This window comes from Dipodomys spectabilis, unplaced genomic scaffold (assembly GCF_019054845.1).
Source record: "Dipodomys spectabilis isolate Male_0828 unplaced genomic scaffold, ASM1905484v1 ptg000163l, whole genome shotgun sequence".
Classification (NCBI taxonomy): Eukaryota; Metazoa; Chordata; class Mammalia; order Rodentia; family Heteromyidae; genus Dipodomys; species Dipodomys spectabilis.
The window spans coordinates 8,652,392-8,668,369 of record NW_024870840.1 but is presented as its reverse complement, the minus strand read 5'-3'; the positions used below and the strand labels follow the sequence as shown (position 1 = coordinate 8,668,369).

The window sequence follows — 15,978 nt, the reverse complement described above, 5'->3', positions numbered from 1 at the left end:
TCTGATATGTCTTTTTTTTGTTCAAAACTGGGTCTCAAACTCATGACCTGATGCTTTCACTCATTGGCTGGTGCTTGACCAACTGAGACTCCTCTGATGTCTTTCAAAAATACGTTTTATAGGGTACATATGCAACAGTATACAAGGGAAGAAGTAAATTAACAGAAAATTTGGTGGCGTTAAAAGAGATACGATTGGAACATGAAGAAGGTGCACCATGTACAGCCATAAGAGAAGGTATACCCTTTACACTGAATATTTGAAAACCAAACCCAGATGAGTGTGTTTTTTACAAATAAAAAGAGCTCATGTTTATATAGAAATAGCAGGTGATTAGAAGATATGATTAGACCTTACAAATTTAATTTCTAAAACAAAAAGATGCAATGAAAGGAATTAGTTGAATATATTATTATTTAGTTTATAGTAAAATCCTATGATGTCCTTAAAGATCAGTGACAGATAAAGATTTGATTTAGGAGAGCCAAGCACCAGTGACTCACACCTGTAATCCTAGCTACTCTGGAGACTGAGATGTAAGAATTGAGATTTGAAGCCAGCCTGGGTAGGAAAGGCCATAAGATTTTTATCTCCAATTAACATTGTTTCCCCCTTCCCTCGAACCCCCCCAAAAGGCAGAAGTAGAACTGTTGTTCAAATAGTAGAGCCACTAGCCTTGAGCAAAAAAGCTCAGGGACAGCACCCAGGACCAGCCCCCCCCCCCCCCAAAAAAAAAAATTGCCCTAGGAATATGTTATATATTGGTACAAGAGGAACATGATAATTATAAATTAGCTGTATAGATTAATCAAATATAAGAAATAAACAGATATAAACATTTATGGTAATATTTTATTTAAAAAGCTATAATCAAAAATTATTTGAGTATCTCGATTGATAATGCAGCTTGTACTTTATGTCTAAATTCTAGAATCTCAGAAGATTAATGTTAGTGAAAAAAGTCCCAGAAAGTTGAGAGTTGTAATATTGCAGATAATTTTAGGTATTATAATAATGAACTTAAAAACCATAAAAACAAACACAATCTGCTGCCAAACACCCTTGGCAAATTATGTTGAAATCATTGAGTCTTAAATATAAGCAGTGGAAATATAAAATTTAAATACTAAATTTACTTAAGGTTTTGTAGTGTAATTACCACAGACTACAAATAACTTTCTTTTTTGTTTTTCAGTTTCACTATTAAAGGATTTAAAACATGCAAATATAGTAACCCTACATGACATTGTTCACACAGATAAGTCTTTGACTCTGGTTTTTGAGTATCTGGTAAGCATTTAATAAATATCTAATATTTAATTTTGCTTTCATAAAATAGCAGAACAAGCCTTTTAACAGGTTAATTGAAGGTAATCATAGTTAAATTATATGTGAGGTTCATCCTGCATTTTTTTTCCTAAAAAAAGCAACTTAAAAAAAAAAATCAAATGCTAGCCAGGCACCTGCAACTCATGCCTATAATCTTAGCTACTTCAGGAGGCTGAGATCTGAAGATTGCAATTTGAAGCCAGCCTGGGTAGGAAAGTCTGTGAGACTCTTATCTCTAATAAGCTACCAAAAAGTCAGAAGTGGAGTGGTAGTTTAAGTGGTAGAGTGCTAGCCTTGAGCAAAAGAAGTTCAGGACAGTACTCAGGATTCAAGCCCCAGGACTGGTTCCCCCACCCGTACCCCCTACCTCCGCCCCGCAAAGAAAACAAAAAAAAAAAATCAAATGTTACTAAATGAGTCAGTGTGCACCCTGAACATTCTGCATCCTGTAGTAAAGTGCTGTTTTTTGTTGTTTTTTTTTCCAGGATAAAGACCTGAAACAGTATATGGATGACTGTGGGAACATCATGAGCATGCACAATGTAAAGGTATGTTTCAGTGTGTCATTTTAAATTTTGTCTAAAGACGAGCTATTTTTCACAGTGAAATATACCAGTTTTGTAACTCTTTATTAGAATTTTCTTTCTTCTCTCTCTCTCTCTCTCTCTCTCTCTCTCTCTCTCTCTCTCTCTCTCTCTCTCTCTCTCTCTCTCTCTCTATCTCTCTCTCTCTCTCTCTCTCTCTCCTCTTTCTGTCTTTTGTCAGTCATGGGGTTTGAACTCTGAGCCTGAATGCTGTCCCTTAGCTCTTTAGCTCAAGACTAGCGTTCTACCACTTAAGCTACTGGGCCCCTTCTGGTTTTCTGAGTGGTTTATTGGAGATAAGAGTCTCATGGACTTTCCTGCCTGGGCTGGCTTTGAACTGCATTCCTCAGATCTCAGCCTCCTGAGTAGCTAGGATTACAGGCATGAGCCACTAGCACCCCGCTTTATTAGAATTTTCTGTAAGCATTAAATAGATTATTGTCTTCTGAGCATATTTACTCAGTTTCTGTCTATTATTAGTATTCATAGGATTAGACCTTTTTGTAGAATTATTTCATTTTAAGTCATAGTTTTTTTCTTTTTTTCTTTGGCAGTACTAATGTTTGAACTTGGGGCTCTGTACTTATTAGGCAAGTGTTCTGCCACTTGAGCTATACCTTCAATCCTTTCTTGCTTTTTTAGGTTATTTTTTACATAGGACCTGCCATTTTTGCCCTGGGCCAGTCTGGATCATGATCTTCCCAGTTTCTGCCTCTGAAGTTGTTAGAATTACAGGAGGGAGGCACTGTATCCTATTTAAAAAATACTAAAAATTATGAGCTGACTGCAAGCATTTGACATAGTTGTTCGCACTATATTTCTTTGACCTAAGAGGTATACTCCAAGTTTAGAAAAGACTTATCCAAACTTAATTGATAGCTTGAGAAGCTATTTTGGAAATAGGTTGTCCTGTGTGTATGTTTGAGACATTTCTGATTCTGTAAGTAATAACTATAAACTTTTTTCTTTTAAGTTGTAAATTTCAATAAAGGAGAGCCAGTTTCTGTTAATAAAAGACATACGGACAATGCATTGCTAAGAATTTAAGAACAGGCCTTTCAAAATGTGTGTGTGAGAGAGAGAGAATTTTTTTTATCATATTTTATATTTTGTTTTTCAGATGTTATGAATGTCATTTATATACCTTACCGTTTTTAATTTTGTTTTTCCTGCTTTTGAAAAAAAATGATAATTTTGAAAGATAATGATAATTTTGAAATAAAGTAATTATGAGTTATTATCAGGTTTATATCTTTCAAGGTAGACCCTTTCAATCTACATGCCTAGCTAAACTTGGAAAGTGGCTTATAATTTATTCGTTAAATGGTTCTATTCAAGATGCATTGTACTGTTAATCTAAGTTGTGGAATTGAAACTGCTTTGTACAACTGCTTAGAAAAAAATTAAAAATTTAGTTAAATAAGGTAAGAAAAATATATTTTCAAAAAATAAAAAGTGTATGAGAGGAAACAGGTACAATGTAGAATCTGGATATTTTGCTGCTTAGATGCCCTGGTTTTTTCTTATTCCCTGTTTTTTCATCTAAAAGTGAACTGAAGATGTCTGAATTTTCAGTACTTGAGAATCTTTTATTCTAACCACAAAGAACCAAGATGTGATCCTTTTTGTCACCAAAAATCCACAAACCTACCATTGGCCTTATAGTAATTGCTTTCTTCTAAGAGCTATCTGTTCCAAACATGCACTGTAGTTCTTATGTTCCTTTTGAATCACAGCAGAGCTTGGGGAGCCAATAGCAGGTGCTGAAACCAGAGTACCCGGAGATGGAAAGAAGCTCTCAGGTTATTTTTGTAGCAAGGACTTCACCATTCTTGTTGATACCTCAGATTTTCCATAAAATAAATTCTGATGCCTTACTTTAAAGATGCTGCTCCAAATCAGATTTAAAACATTATTTGCTTGAGTTTTAAACTATAAGCCTTTAGTAAGTCTGTAAGTTTATAAGGATATAGCTAAGTTATTTTTATTAATAAAAGCTATTGCTGCAAAGGCCAAGTATTATTTATTATAGCTATTTTCATAGATGTCAGAATAAATAATAGGAAGATTCTTCATATTAAATAACAAACTATAATATTTATTAGACAAGTAAAAATTCATTGTTCTTTGAAAGTATAAATACTTGTTTTTCTTGTCATATGGTAGAGTGGCTTTCCTGCTTACCATAATTTATGCTTATACCAAAGTATGTCTCATTATTTGAAAGACTTAATTTCATTTTATTTTTTCCTATAGCTATTTCTATATCAAATTCTACGTGGTTTGGCATATTGCCATAGAAGAAAGGTGTTACATCGAGACTTGAAACCACAGAACCTTCTCATTAATGAAAAAGGAGAATTAAAGCTAGCAGATTTTGGTATGAAATAATGAGATGTTTATAAATGCTTCCAGGTAGATAAGTTTAAAAGAACCATTCTCATGATGTGTCATCACTTTTATGTGGATTTGGAAATTTTCTTTGCAGTCTACAAAATAAGCTATTTGATAACACTTTGGTGGATGTTGGTTTTTAGCAGCAAATATCAAAAGGCATGGGTTGTCAGGCATATTCCCTAGACCCCTAGGGCTCTTGAGATTCTTTCAAGCTAAAAATATACTATCAAAATTACACTAAGCATTATTTGTCTTTTTCACGGAGTTAATATTTGCACTGATTCAAAAGCAGTGAGAGAGTTAACTATACAGATTCCTTAGTATTTGAGATGACAGTGCCACCGAAGCAGTTCACTCTGCCACACGTTTTTAGGGAAATAATATTAATTATGCTTAAGCTATTTGGTGTAGCAGTAGAATTAGTTAATTAAACCTTTATCCTTACATATAAGTCTTTTCAGTATTTGTTTTCTGTGTAATAAAATGGGAATTGTATATAAAGCACATGTTTGCAGACATTTTTTTAAATGACTGAAGTAAGTAAACTTGTTATTTCAGTGAAAACAACTGAAAGATTTCTGACTAGCAGTTAAATTGAAGTTTTCAAAAAAAGTAGATTTAGAAAATTTGGGACTGGGAAGGTGGCTCAGTGGTAGAGTGCTTGCCTTACATGCATGAGGCCCTGAGTTCGATTCCTCAGCACCACATAAGCAAAAAGAAAAAAGCCGAAAGTGGCGCTGTGGCTCAAGTGGTAGAGCGCTAGCCTTGAGCTGAAGAGCTGAGAGACAGCTCCTAGGCCCAGAGTTCAGGCCCCATGACCAGATCCTCACCCCCAAAAAAGAAAATTTGCATTAATAGCTTCATAATACTTTAGAGACCTTTCTAATGAGTCAGTAGTAATACTAACAAATGCAGGGGGGTTGTTGTTTTATAAAGAAATTTATATTTGTAATATGTTTGAAAATATATTTGTAATATGTATTTCAAGAAACTAAAATTTTTCAGATTACCAATGCATGATATTACAGAATTATACAAAAATAAGGGTTCATTTAAAGCTCAAGCTAAAGGAGTGAATTTTAACAAAAGTATAAGACATTCATAGATATAATTGCAGTTGCTGCATAACTTTAATAAATACATCTCCTTTCTAATTCTAATGTATCAAAAGATACTGTCTACATTTATCAGAAAAGGCTATTGCAGTGTTCTTTTCCAGCTTCCTATTGATGTGAGATTGATTCTCTTTATATGTAATGGCATGTATTTGACATGTTGTGATACATATGTTGTGATATATATTCGAAGCAATCATATTACAGCAGATTGAATGTAGAAACAATTATAAAACCAAGCTATCATCTATTAAAATAGACTTTAAAGGAATTTATAGAAATGTAAAACCAGAGCATTCTTATTATAATTTTTTATGTTTTGGAAAATACTTTTTGTAGAACTGTTAGTCATGCCAGCATATAAATGCTGTTTTAATAACTTTTTCCATTATTAAATTATAAATTGGTAACAATAATACTCTAAAAGCACTAGTTGGGCACTGGTGGCTCACACCTATAATCCTTGCTACTCAGGGGGCTGAGATCTGAGGATCACTGTTCAAAGCCAGCCTTGGTAGGAAAGTTGGTGAGACTCATGTCTCCAATTAACCAGCAGAAAACTGGAAGTGACACTGTGACTCAAAGTAGCAGATCACTAGCTTTGAGTGAAAAAGCTCAGGGACAGCGCCTAGGCGTTGTTCAAGCCCCATGACTGACCAAAAAAAGGACTTTAGGATCTTAATCATTGGGCCTTATGTCTTCACTCGGCTTGTAACTGTACTATTTGAGCCATAAATCCAGTCTAGCATTTTTCTAGCTAATTGGAGATAAGAGTCTCATCTACTTTTCCTGCCTGGGCTGGCTTTGAACTAGATAGATCCTCAGAACTCAGCCTCCCTGAATAGCCAAGATTACCAATGTGAGTGCCTGGCCCCCAAAGACCTTAATAACTTAAAGTATAAAATAAATGGAGCCAGGGACTGGGGACTCATACCTGTAATTCAATTCCACCTACTCTGGAGACTGAGATTTGAGGATCGAGGTTGAAGCGAGCCTGGTCAGAAAAGTCCATAAGACACTTACCAACAATTACTCACAAAGCCAAAAGTGGTGCTGTGGCACAAGTGGTAGAGTGCTAGTTTTGAGCAACAGGGGCTCAGGGACAGCTCCTGGCCCCAAAATTCAAGCCCTAGGAAGGACCAGCAAAAAATATAAATAAACAACAAATAAAAAAGCAAGCTGGATGCTGGTGACTCCCACCTGTAATGCTTAAATAGTTGGTATGTAAGTGATCCAATTTAAAAAAGATTACTCTTAAGACATTATTCTTATTTGATTTTACACAGTGAAAGTTACATACATAATACAATCTCCACTTAAACTCCCTTGTTACTTGAAATAAAACATAGGGTAAAAATGAACTTAAATTTCTTCAGTTACCTTTTAAAGTTGTTTCTTCAGGTGATTAGAAATTAGAGGTGTGTAGCCTGGCTCTGGTGGCTCACACCTGTAACCCTAGCTACTCAGGAGGCTGAGATCTGAGGATCACTGTTCAAAGCCAGCCCGGGCAAGAAAGTCCTTGAGACTTATCTCCAGTTAACCACCAGAAAACAGGAAGTGGCTCTGTGGCTCAAGTGGTAGAGCACTCTCCCTGAGCTGAAGAGCTGAGGGTGAGCGTCCAGGCCCACAACCGACAAAAAGAAAGAAATTAGAAGTGTGGAGGTAATAGCTCATATTAATAACAAAGTTATAAATTTAGCCTTTTGAAGGGGTCCATATTAAATGTCAGAGGAATGGCAGATGTTTACATCATTTGCAGAGTTAGTAATATCCAGAAACTCTCTTTTTCTAAAGTTGTCTATATATGCTAAACATAAAAGAGCAACGAGAACAGTAAAACTTATTCTAGGGAAATCTTCACCAAATAGATTTCTACCAGTGAAATTTAACTGAAATAAACCAGTGACCTCTGAATTTGTAACAATAAGTCATACAGCAAAGCTTATTTATTATAGCTGTTACAAGCAAAATTATATGTTAGTGTATTGGTGTCCCAAGCAAAATTATCTGTCTAACCTAGTTTGGATTAATTATAACAAAGAAATAATTTTGACATCATGGCTCCCGAGCAGAAGCTGTAAAACATACTAAGTTTAAGTCAGATGCTGTACCAGGTACATTCACAATTATTGCATTAAATTACGTAAGGATTAACTAGACTAAAACTCAACAAAAATCATTAAATGAATTTTATTGAAACTTCAAGAAGTTGTAGAATAGTCATCTCAGACATATCTCTAAATGGAGCCATGGGTAAAGATAGGGGCTGAGAAATCTCTTATAATCCAAATGGGTCTCGCTTGCTTTTTTGCCCTGTCTGGCATCAGTGTGGACTCAATCTCCTTAAATTTTTTTTCCCCCTTTCCCTTTAAAGGACTAGCCAGAGCCAAGTCAGTTCCTACAAAGACCTACTCAAATGAAGTTGTCACATTGTGGTATCGGCCACCAGATGTACTTCTTGGTTCTTCAGAGTATTCAACCCAGATTGACATGTGGTAAGTATATACAGATGTTGTTATCATTATAATTTTAGAAGAGTGTAGCTGTGAATACAGGAAGGAGTGGGGAATGTCTGGCCCATGGACTGACTATATTGATAATTTTGTATGGAATACGAATAATGTTATAAATATCCAAATGGTCCTTAGCAGAATAAAGATTCCCTTCCCCTAACATAGTGCATACTAGTTGGAATTGATTTTTAAGGATGTATTATCCTAAAGAGGCACAAAGCAAGCGGTAATTAAGAGTTCAGGCATAGGAGTAAGATTAACTAGGTTTAAATACTTACCTCTTAACAACCATGTAATAATTGATTCACATTGCTGACTTGTGCCTTAGTTTCCTTAATTAAGGAGATTGAAATAGTAATATTAACTGCTTTCAAATTGAGTAGATAACATTATGACCAAATGAGTTAATATATTAAGGAGTGACCTTGATCAAGACACAGTGTATTCATAAACTGCTTTGTTGAATGGCAACAACTTTGTTGTTGTGCAACCACTTAAAGATAGTAACAATATTTTTAAAATCACTCAGAAGACACAGTAATGTAAAAGCTAAGTATTATTTTTATCATTAATGTATCAAAATTACTTGCTTTAAATTTCTCTAAGGGGCTGGAGGTTTAGCTCAGCGGAAGAGTGTCTGCCTGGTGAGAGCGCAGGGCCCTGAGTTCAGTCCTCAGCTCTGGAAAACAAAACAAAACTATCAAATTTCTCTAAAAATAAAAAAAAAATCATAGCCATCTTTCTGACACCACACTTTAATTATGCCTTTTTCTCTTTCTCCTTTTACACATACACGAACACATCCCACCCCACACCTGAATATTCTATTTCTACTTATACACTTAGGGTCTTGAGTCATTTCCACTGCTTTAATAGCTCAGGCCACTGTCACCTCCCAGATTACCATAAAAGTCTTTTTGAGTGGGTTTCCTCCCTCCTGTCTTGCCCATTTCAGACTATGACCACACTGTAGCTAATATTTCAGATTTGGAAAGCACGTAGTAAGCACATGGACTTTTTAAGTGGGAAAAATGAGTTGACGTTACAGAAATTTAGACAAATGGAGTAAGTATTAATAAATCTAAAAATACCTCCACAATATGTTTTTCACAGACTAATACAAAATTCTCAGTGTCAGTCTTAAGGAAAAAAAATTCTTAGACTTCATAATATGTAAATGGTTGCTCATTTTTTTTTCATGGTGTATTTTAAAGGGGCGTTGGTTGTATTTTCTTTGAAATGGCTTCTGGAAGACCTCTGTTTCCAGGATCAACAGTAGAAGATGAACTGCACTTAATTTTCCGTCTACTAGGTAACAGAAGAAATCTTTTTCCAGTGATTTTTATCTGCAATTACTTGTTACATTAAGATTATATATCCACTCTACAGGCTGAGGCAGGAGAATCCAAACATACAGACTAGGCCCAACAAAGTTACCAAGACTGTGTTTCACAAGCAAATTACTAACAAACAAGCTGGAGATGTGGCTCAAGTGATAGGGTAATTGATACATTCTAAAGGTTGAATCCTCAGTACCAGTGGGACTGATATCTTTAAAAATACAGCTTTTGTGTGTAAGAACTACATTTGGCTTAATTATTATAAAGATAGCCCTTCCTTTTGTTTTCTTCCTTTGATAGTATTTGGGATTGAACTCATTGCATAATGCTTGCTGTGCAAGAGCTCTACTACATGAGCTATACCCCCAGTTACTTTGCTTTTAGTGTTATTTTATTTTGTTTGGAAATAGTTTATTTTTGCTGATTACATGTATGTGCCACCTTGCCGGGTTGTTTTTGAGAAAAGAGTCTTCCTGACTTTTTTTTGCCAAGCTTGCTTTATTTTGAATCCCACTTGCTAGGTGGGATTTTGGGGGTATAAACCTCTATTCTTGGCTTGCTTTTATGACAGGGTTTGGATGACTTCTTTTTTAGTCTGAGCTGACGTTACACTACAGTTTTTCTGTGTGTTCCTTCTGGGTTTCTGGGATTACAGACTTGTGTGTCATTTTGCCCATCTCTAAATAACTTCTTTTCATTTATAGTTTCATCCTTGCAATAAAGATTTTATAAAAGAAGAGAGAAAAAGCATATACATCTTTACTATTTCTGCATTTAATTTTATTTTTGTGTGTTTGTGTTTGCCAGTACGGAGGCTCAAACTGAGCCTTGTGCTCTCCATTTGTTGCTTAAAGATGGTTCTTCAACACTTGAGCCACACCTTCACTTCCCATTTTTTGCTGGTTAATTGGAGACCAAAGTCTTTTGGATTGGTCTACCTGGGATGGCTTCAAAATATGATCTTCAGATCTCAGCCTCCCAAGTAAATAGAATTATAGGCATGAACCACTGACACCCAGCATAAGTTTTATTGACTAGTTAAATGGTATAGGTCTGGGGAATATGGTCTAATTGATAGAGTGCTTGCCTAACATGTATGAGGCCTTGGTTTCCATCCCTACCCAGCACTATGGAAAAAAAAAGTCATAAAAATCATTCTCTAAGACATTTCTAAGGTTTGTATATATATATATATATATATACATATATATATATATATATACATACATATATAATTTATGTGTATCAATTTTTTTCTGAACATTTTGAAATACGTAATTTTTTTTCTTTAATTTAGGAACTCCATCTCAGGAAACTTGGCCAGGTGTTTCATCAAATGATGAATTTAAGAACTACAACTTTCCAAAATACAAACCACAGCCTCTAATTAATCATGCACCCAGGTATTTTTTTTTCCTTAAATGAAAAGGAGAATAACCCATGTAATTCTTTTCCATCTTTTGAAGCATTTGCCACAGTAAAAGTTTAGAACTAGTTAATATAATTGTTAAGTATTTTTAGATATAATGTAAAGTTCTTCCTTCTTTTGTCATATTAATTCAATGACTAAAAATCAAAATATATTTGAGCTATAAGCAAAATTAGAATATATATGTATTAGAATTCTTAAATTTTTCATAAATCCTTTTCCCAGAAAGAAGCAATTGATAAATGATTTATTCAGCACCATAAAGATTGTAATATAATTTTTATTTTTCCCTTTTGACAATTACTCAGTCTTTACTTATTGGAAGTGTTCATGTGATAGCTTAGCTAAACTTTTCTAAAGCAACTTGTAGTAGTTGTCATTGTTTATAAAAACAAAAAAAAGTAAAATAAGTAAAATCTTTTTGAGTCAGAATATTTTTAGTTATGGAATGTATTATATTTGCTGTAAATAACAGAACAACTACTTAGTTGCATTTGCTGCATTTTTCTCTCATTAAAAATTCTTTTTAATACCAAATAAGGACATTGCCTGTTTTAATCATAAGCCAATCTAGTTTATGACATAGCATACATCATCTGCTTCCATTTATTCTCAACCTAGGGAAAGAACAGCACACTTCTGACACCAAGAATATTTCAATTCTGACACCAAGAATATTTTTAAAATATTTATAGGATTTGATGTTCTTATTGTTACTATATCATTCTCAACTAAAATTTCTGAGGAAGAATAATTTGTGCTGGACTTCTTCAGTGTGACATTCCATAGTAGCATAAATCCTATCTTTGTCATTCATGTATTGTTTGCTCTTGGTAATGTTCATTATAGGTTGAAGCTTTTCATTGAAACAGATTCTCTATATTAGCCCTTAGCACCAAGCTTGTCTGTGCCTCAGGAACTCTGGATATGTACTAGAATGACAATCCTTGAAGGAACAAAAGTGTTCGGAGAGTGTACAGCCTGAAACATCCTACTGAAAACTCTCAGAGGAAAATATGTCTTTATTTATAATTGTACTTTTACAATTATAAGTGGCAATGCAAGATAGAACCTAGATTTCAGATGAGAAGATTATCCCATTAAAATAATCCTTAACTCCATTATTCCTGTGTACTATCTCATTGATTTTTGTAACCCTTATTAGTGAAATTTTCCAAGGTTTTTGTGGCACATTTAAATTGACCTCAAACCTTCTGATACCCATCACTGAGCACCTTCTTCTGTTATAAACTTATTGACTGGTTTGTCTCTGTGTTCATCTTGGATTACACTGATATTTCACTTACATGATAAAAGAATGGTGCTTTTGTGTACTTCCTTCATTTGGACACTAAAAAACTCATGTACTACTTAAACTTTCCATATATAATAGAGGTCACTTTATTTTGAGATAGAAAGCTAACTGAAAAAAAAAATCACTCTTTAGTAATTTTTTTCTTGAATATTGAAATTTTTGTTTTCTCTCTCATGTTTTAGTGTATATTATTATATAAAAACTTTCATTTTAGGCTGGGAAAGTGGCTCAGTAGTAGTGTGCTTGCCTTGCATGTATGAGGCCCTGGGTTTGATTCACATAAGTAGAAAAATCTGGAAGTGGTGCTGTGGCTCAAGTGGTAGAGTGCTAGCCTTGCTGAAGAGCTGAGGAACAGCACCCAGGCCCAGAGTTCAGGCCCCATGACTGACAAAAAAACAAAAACAAAAAACCCACCACCAACAAAAAAAAAAAACCTTTCACTTTGATTTCCATACATGAAAATTCTATCCAATTTACCCCATCTGTTACTCTTTTGTATCCCTTCTTTCCTTTATTGAACAATTTTTAACAGTTTCATTTTTCAGATTTCATATAGACATAATTGAATATTGAAAATTTGAATACAAGTTGTTACAGTTTTTGCTCAAGCAAATGGCAAGATAAGTCTTTTAAGGCTAAAACAGATTTTAATCTGTTTCAGGGCACTTAAATATAGCCAATAAAAATAGAAACTGGTTTTATATGAAACATTTTTTGTAGCTAAAATAATAGAATAAATTGCTTTTTTTTAATTTCTAGGTTAGACTCTGAAGGAATTGAGTTAATAACAAAATTTCTTCAGGTAAGTCACATCTTATGATTGTTAAATAGTAAAATGAGATGAATAATACTGCCTTCAAATATTACTAATGATAATTAAATAAAATGGCTTATCATAGTGTCTGTCATGCTTCAGGCATATCAAGGCCTATATTTTCTGCAATTCATGTTTTCTTATTTTCTCTTTTCCCTGTACTTACTGCCTTACAGGATGCTGCACCTCCAAATACCACCCACATTTTCCTCCAAAGCAGGAAGAAATGGGAGGATAAGGGTAGTACCAGCATATTAGCCTTAGATCTTGAAAGCAAGGCTTCTTTCCAAGTCTCATTGATTAGAGCATTGATTGTAAGAGAGACTGGGAATTGGGAAATAGAATTTTAAAACTTGGCCTAAATTTAGAACATGCATGTGTCATGATTCATTGAGAGCAGAGATAGCTTAAACAAATCTAAAGTCTTATCATTAAGGAATGAAGGGCAGTAGGTATTGGACATGTAATTAAGAATGTCTGCCATAAAGTGTATTTCTACTCAGTTGTGTGATGTCCTCCAAGGAAAGTAGCAACAAAGGTTGAATATTTTTAAAGTTTTCATCAGTTCAGAAAACACAAGGAATCTTAATTTTTGTTTAGATGCAGACTTGTCTTAGAAATATGGTTCTCAGCCTGGCGCCTATAATCCTAGTTACTCACGGTTAAAAGCCAGCTCAGGCAGGAAAGTCCATGAGATTCTTATTTCCAATTAACCACCAGAAAACCGGAAGTAGTGCTGTGGCTCCAGTGGTAGGAGCTGAAGAGCACAGGGACAGCACCCAAGCCCAGAGTTCAAGCCCCATGACTGACAACAAAAAAAAAGAAAAATGGTTCTCATGTGTCATTATTACTACACAGTCTCAGTAGCACCTCAAATTTTAATATATCTGGAATATTCCAAGTTGATAAAAAGCCATTATATTAACTATCAAGATTTTTTTTAATGGCTCTGAATTCTAATTTGTCTTGTTTTTTCACAGTATGAATCTAAAAAAAGGGTTTCAGCAGAAGAGGCCATGAAACATGTATACTTTCGAAGTCTGGGACCAAGAATACATGCTTTACCAGAAAGTAAGAGAAATTGTAAAGAGTTTTTCCGTACTTGTTTTCATTTATCTATGGGTAGAAAACAGGATAAATTTAGGTTTAGAAATAAGATGGTAGTTGATTTTTTTTTTTTACCCAAAATTTTGTCTTTTTTTACCTTAGATATGGCTCATTAATTTCATGAGATCGAAATTAGAACATCCTATCTGATGATATAATCCTTAGGCTTAAGTTAGCTTAAACTAGCTTCAGTTTATTTGTTAAAAGTGGACTTTTATAAAGATTGGTGAAGCCCATAAGATGGTTTCCTTGTGAAAGCACATTTCCTTGCGGAGCTACAAAGATGATTTTTCTCACTTTCTGGCCACTCTGATCTTGCTATTCCCATGACAGAGGTAAATGTTTTATTAGAATCACTAAAACAGTAGATTTCCCACCCCTGTAGTTAACTCCTATTATTTTGTTCATGACATATTTTTTAGCCCAGTATTTTACTTTAAATCATTTGATTATGTTACAACATTTGAGAATTAGCCGGGCACCCTAGTGGCTCACACCTGTAATCATAGCTACTCTGGAAGCTGAGATCTGAGGATCACAGTTCAAAGCCAACTTGGGCAGGAAAAGTCTGTGAGACTCTTATTTCCAATTGACCACCACAAAACCAGAAGTGGAGCTGTGGCTCAAAGTGGTAGACAGCTAGCCTTGAGCAAAAAAGTTCAGGGACAGCAGCCAGGCCCTGAATTCAAGCCCTATGACAGACAAAATAAATAAATAAAATTGGAAAGTAGAGTATTTGGCAACTAAATTGTAAAAAGATTTTGTAAATTTTCCTTCTCGTTAACTAGACTATACTGATTCAGTGACGGTTACTTAGCAGTCAGTGACAAAAACTAATTGGAATAGAAAATCCTTAAGAATTCACTTAAAATTGAAAGGAATTGGAATTCTATCAGAAATAAATTACAAGTAGGTTTTTTAAAAGATGATATTTACATTTCATTAACTATTCCAAGGTGCAGTTTAAGGTAGGTAGTATTCCCTATTCTTCAGTAGAAGAATAGGCCCTGATTCTTTTGTGCTATCTTGAGACAGAGATACAGGACAGAAGACAAGAACTTAGTAATAGCCAGGTTCCTGGGGCTCACACCTATAATCCTCTTAGCCCAAGACTGTCTTCATATACCAGCCAAAAAAGTCAAGCTAGAAGCATGACCTCAAGTACTAGAGTACCAGCATGTTTAAAAAAGCCACGTAATGCAGAGTACAAGCCCCAGTACTCATTTGGAAGGGGGGAAGGGGAGTGCAGGACATAGTAATTAGGTCTCCCAACTTTTAGAACAAATAGTATATATTTGTATCTACTTACTTCATACTTCAAGGCAAATTTGGAAGGAGAACTCTAATGGATGATTATTTCATTTGGTTTTCTCCTCAAAACATTGGGACAAAAGACAAATCTTTCAATGGAATTATGAATGTCATATTAATATTTTATGTTGAATTACTATATGCATTTTAAACATTTCTCTATACTTGGATTGTATTGGTTTTGATTAAACCTTCACCTGATAATTTTTGTCTGCATTTTAGGTGTATCAATATTCAGTTTGAAAGAGATTCAGTTGCAAAAGGACCCGGGTTTTCGAAATTCTTCTTATCCAGAGACAGGTGTGTTTGTCATAAACCATTTCACATGTCGATCATGAATTTTTGCGTGGAACCAAGCTTTTGGTTTATAAATTGGTCAGTAAAATAATTGACATATAACCAATGTACAGTGCATTCCACAGCTGTGTATGTTTAGCATTGCACGTACTCACTTTCTGTATGATGTGGGCAGCTCAGTAAATCTTCAGAGAGAAATCTGACTCAGTCAAGTCAGGGATCCTGAAAGCTGCAGATGGCACAAAGACCTTTTACAAGTGACCTGGCTTGATCACTGCATACTCCATCCTTGGTACCTGAGGCAGAAGACACAGATTGTGCTTCCCTAGTCATCAGGTTCATCACTTCGAAGCATAGAAGCTGTAGACTGACCCCATCGTCAAAGGGTCATTTAAGACAGTGCTGGTCACTCTTACCGTGGAATATT

General features: G+C 34.7%; 1 protein-coding gene across 1 annotated transcript in view; it reads left to right on the top strand.

Moving 5' to 3' along the window:
- Cdk17 (cyclin dependent kinase 17) overlaps positions 1 to 15,978 on the top strand; it is a 75,034-nt gene that overhangs the window by 56,516 nt on the left and 2,540 nt on the right. The window contains exons 7-16 of the mRNA XM_042693077.1: positions 123 to 237; positions 1,196 to 1,290; positions 1,815 to 1,877; positions 4,170 to 4,293; positions 7,800 to 7,920; positions 9,153 to 9,250; positions 10,576 to 10,681; positions 12,782 to 12,824; positions 13,817 to 13,907; positions 15,477 to 15,554. Of these exons, the coding sequence (XP_042549011.1) occupies positions 123 to 237; positions 1,196 to 1,290; positions 1,815 to 1,877; positions 4,170 to 4,293; positions 7,800 to 7,920; positions 9,153 to 9,250; positions 10,576 to 10,681; positions 12,782 to 12,824; positions 13,817 to 13,907; positions 15,477 to 15,554 (934 nt within the window). The remainder of the gene's footprint in view (positions 1 to 122; positions 238 to 1,195; positions 1,291 to 1,814; positions 1,878 to 4,169; positions 4,294 to 7,799; positions 7,921 to 9,152; positions 9,251 to 10,575; positions 10,682 to 12,781; positions 12,825 to 13,816; positions 13,908 to 15,476; positions 15,555 to 15,978) is intronic.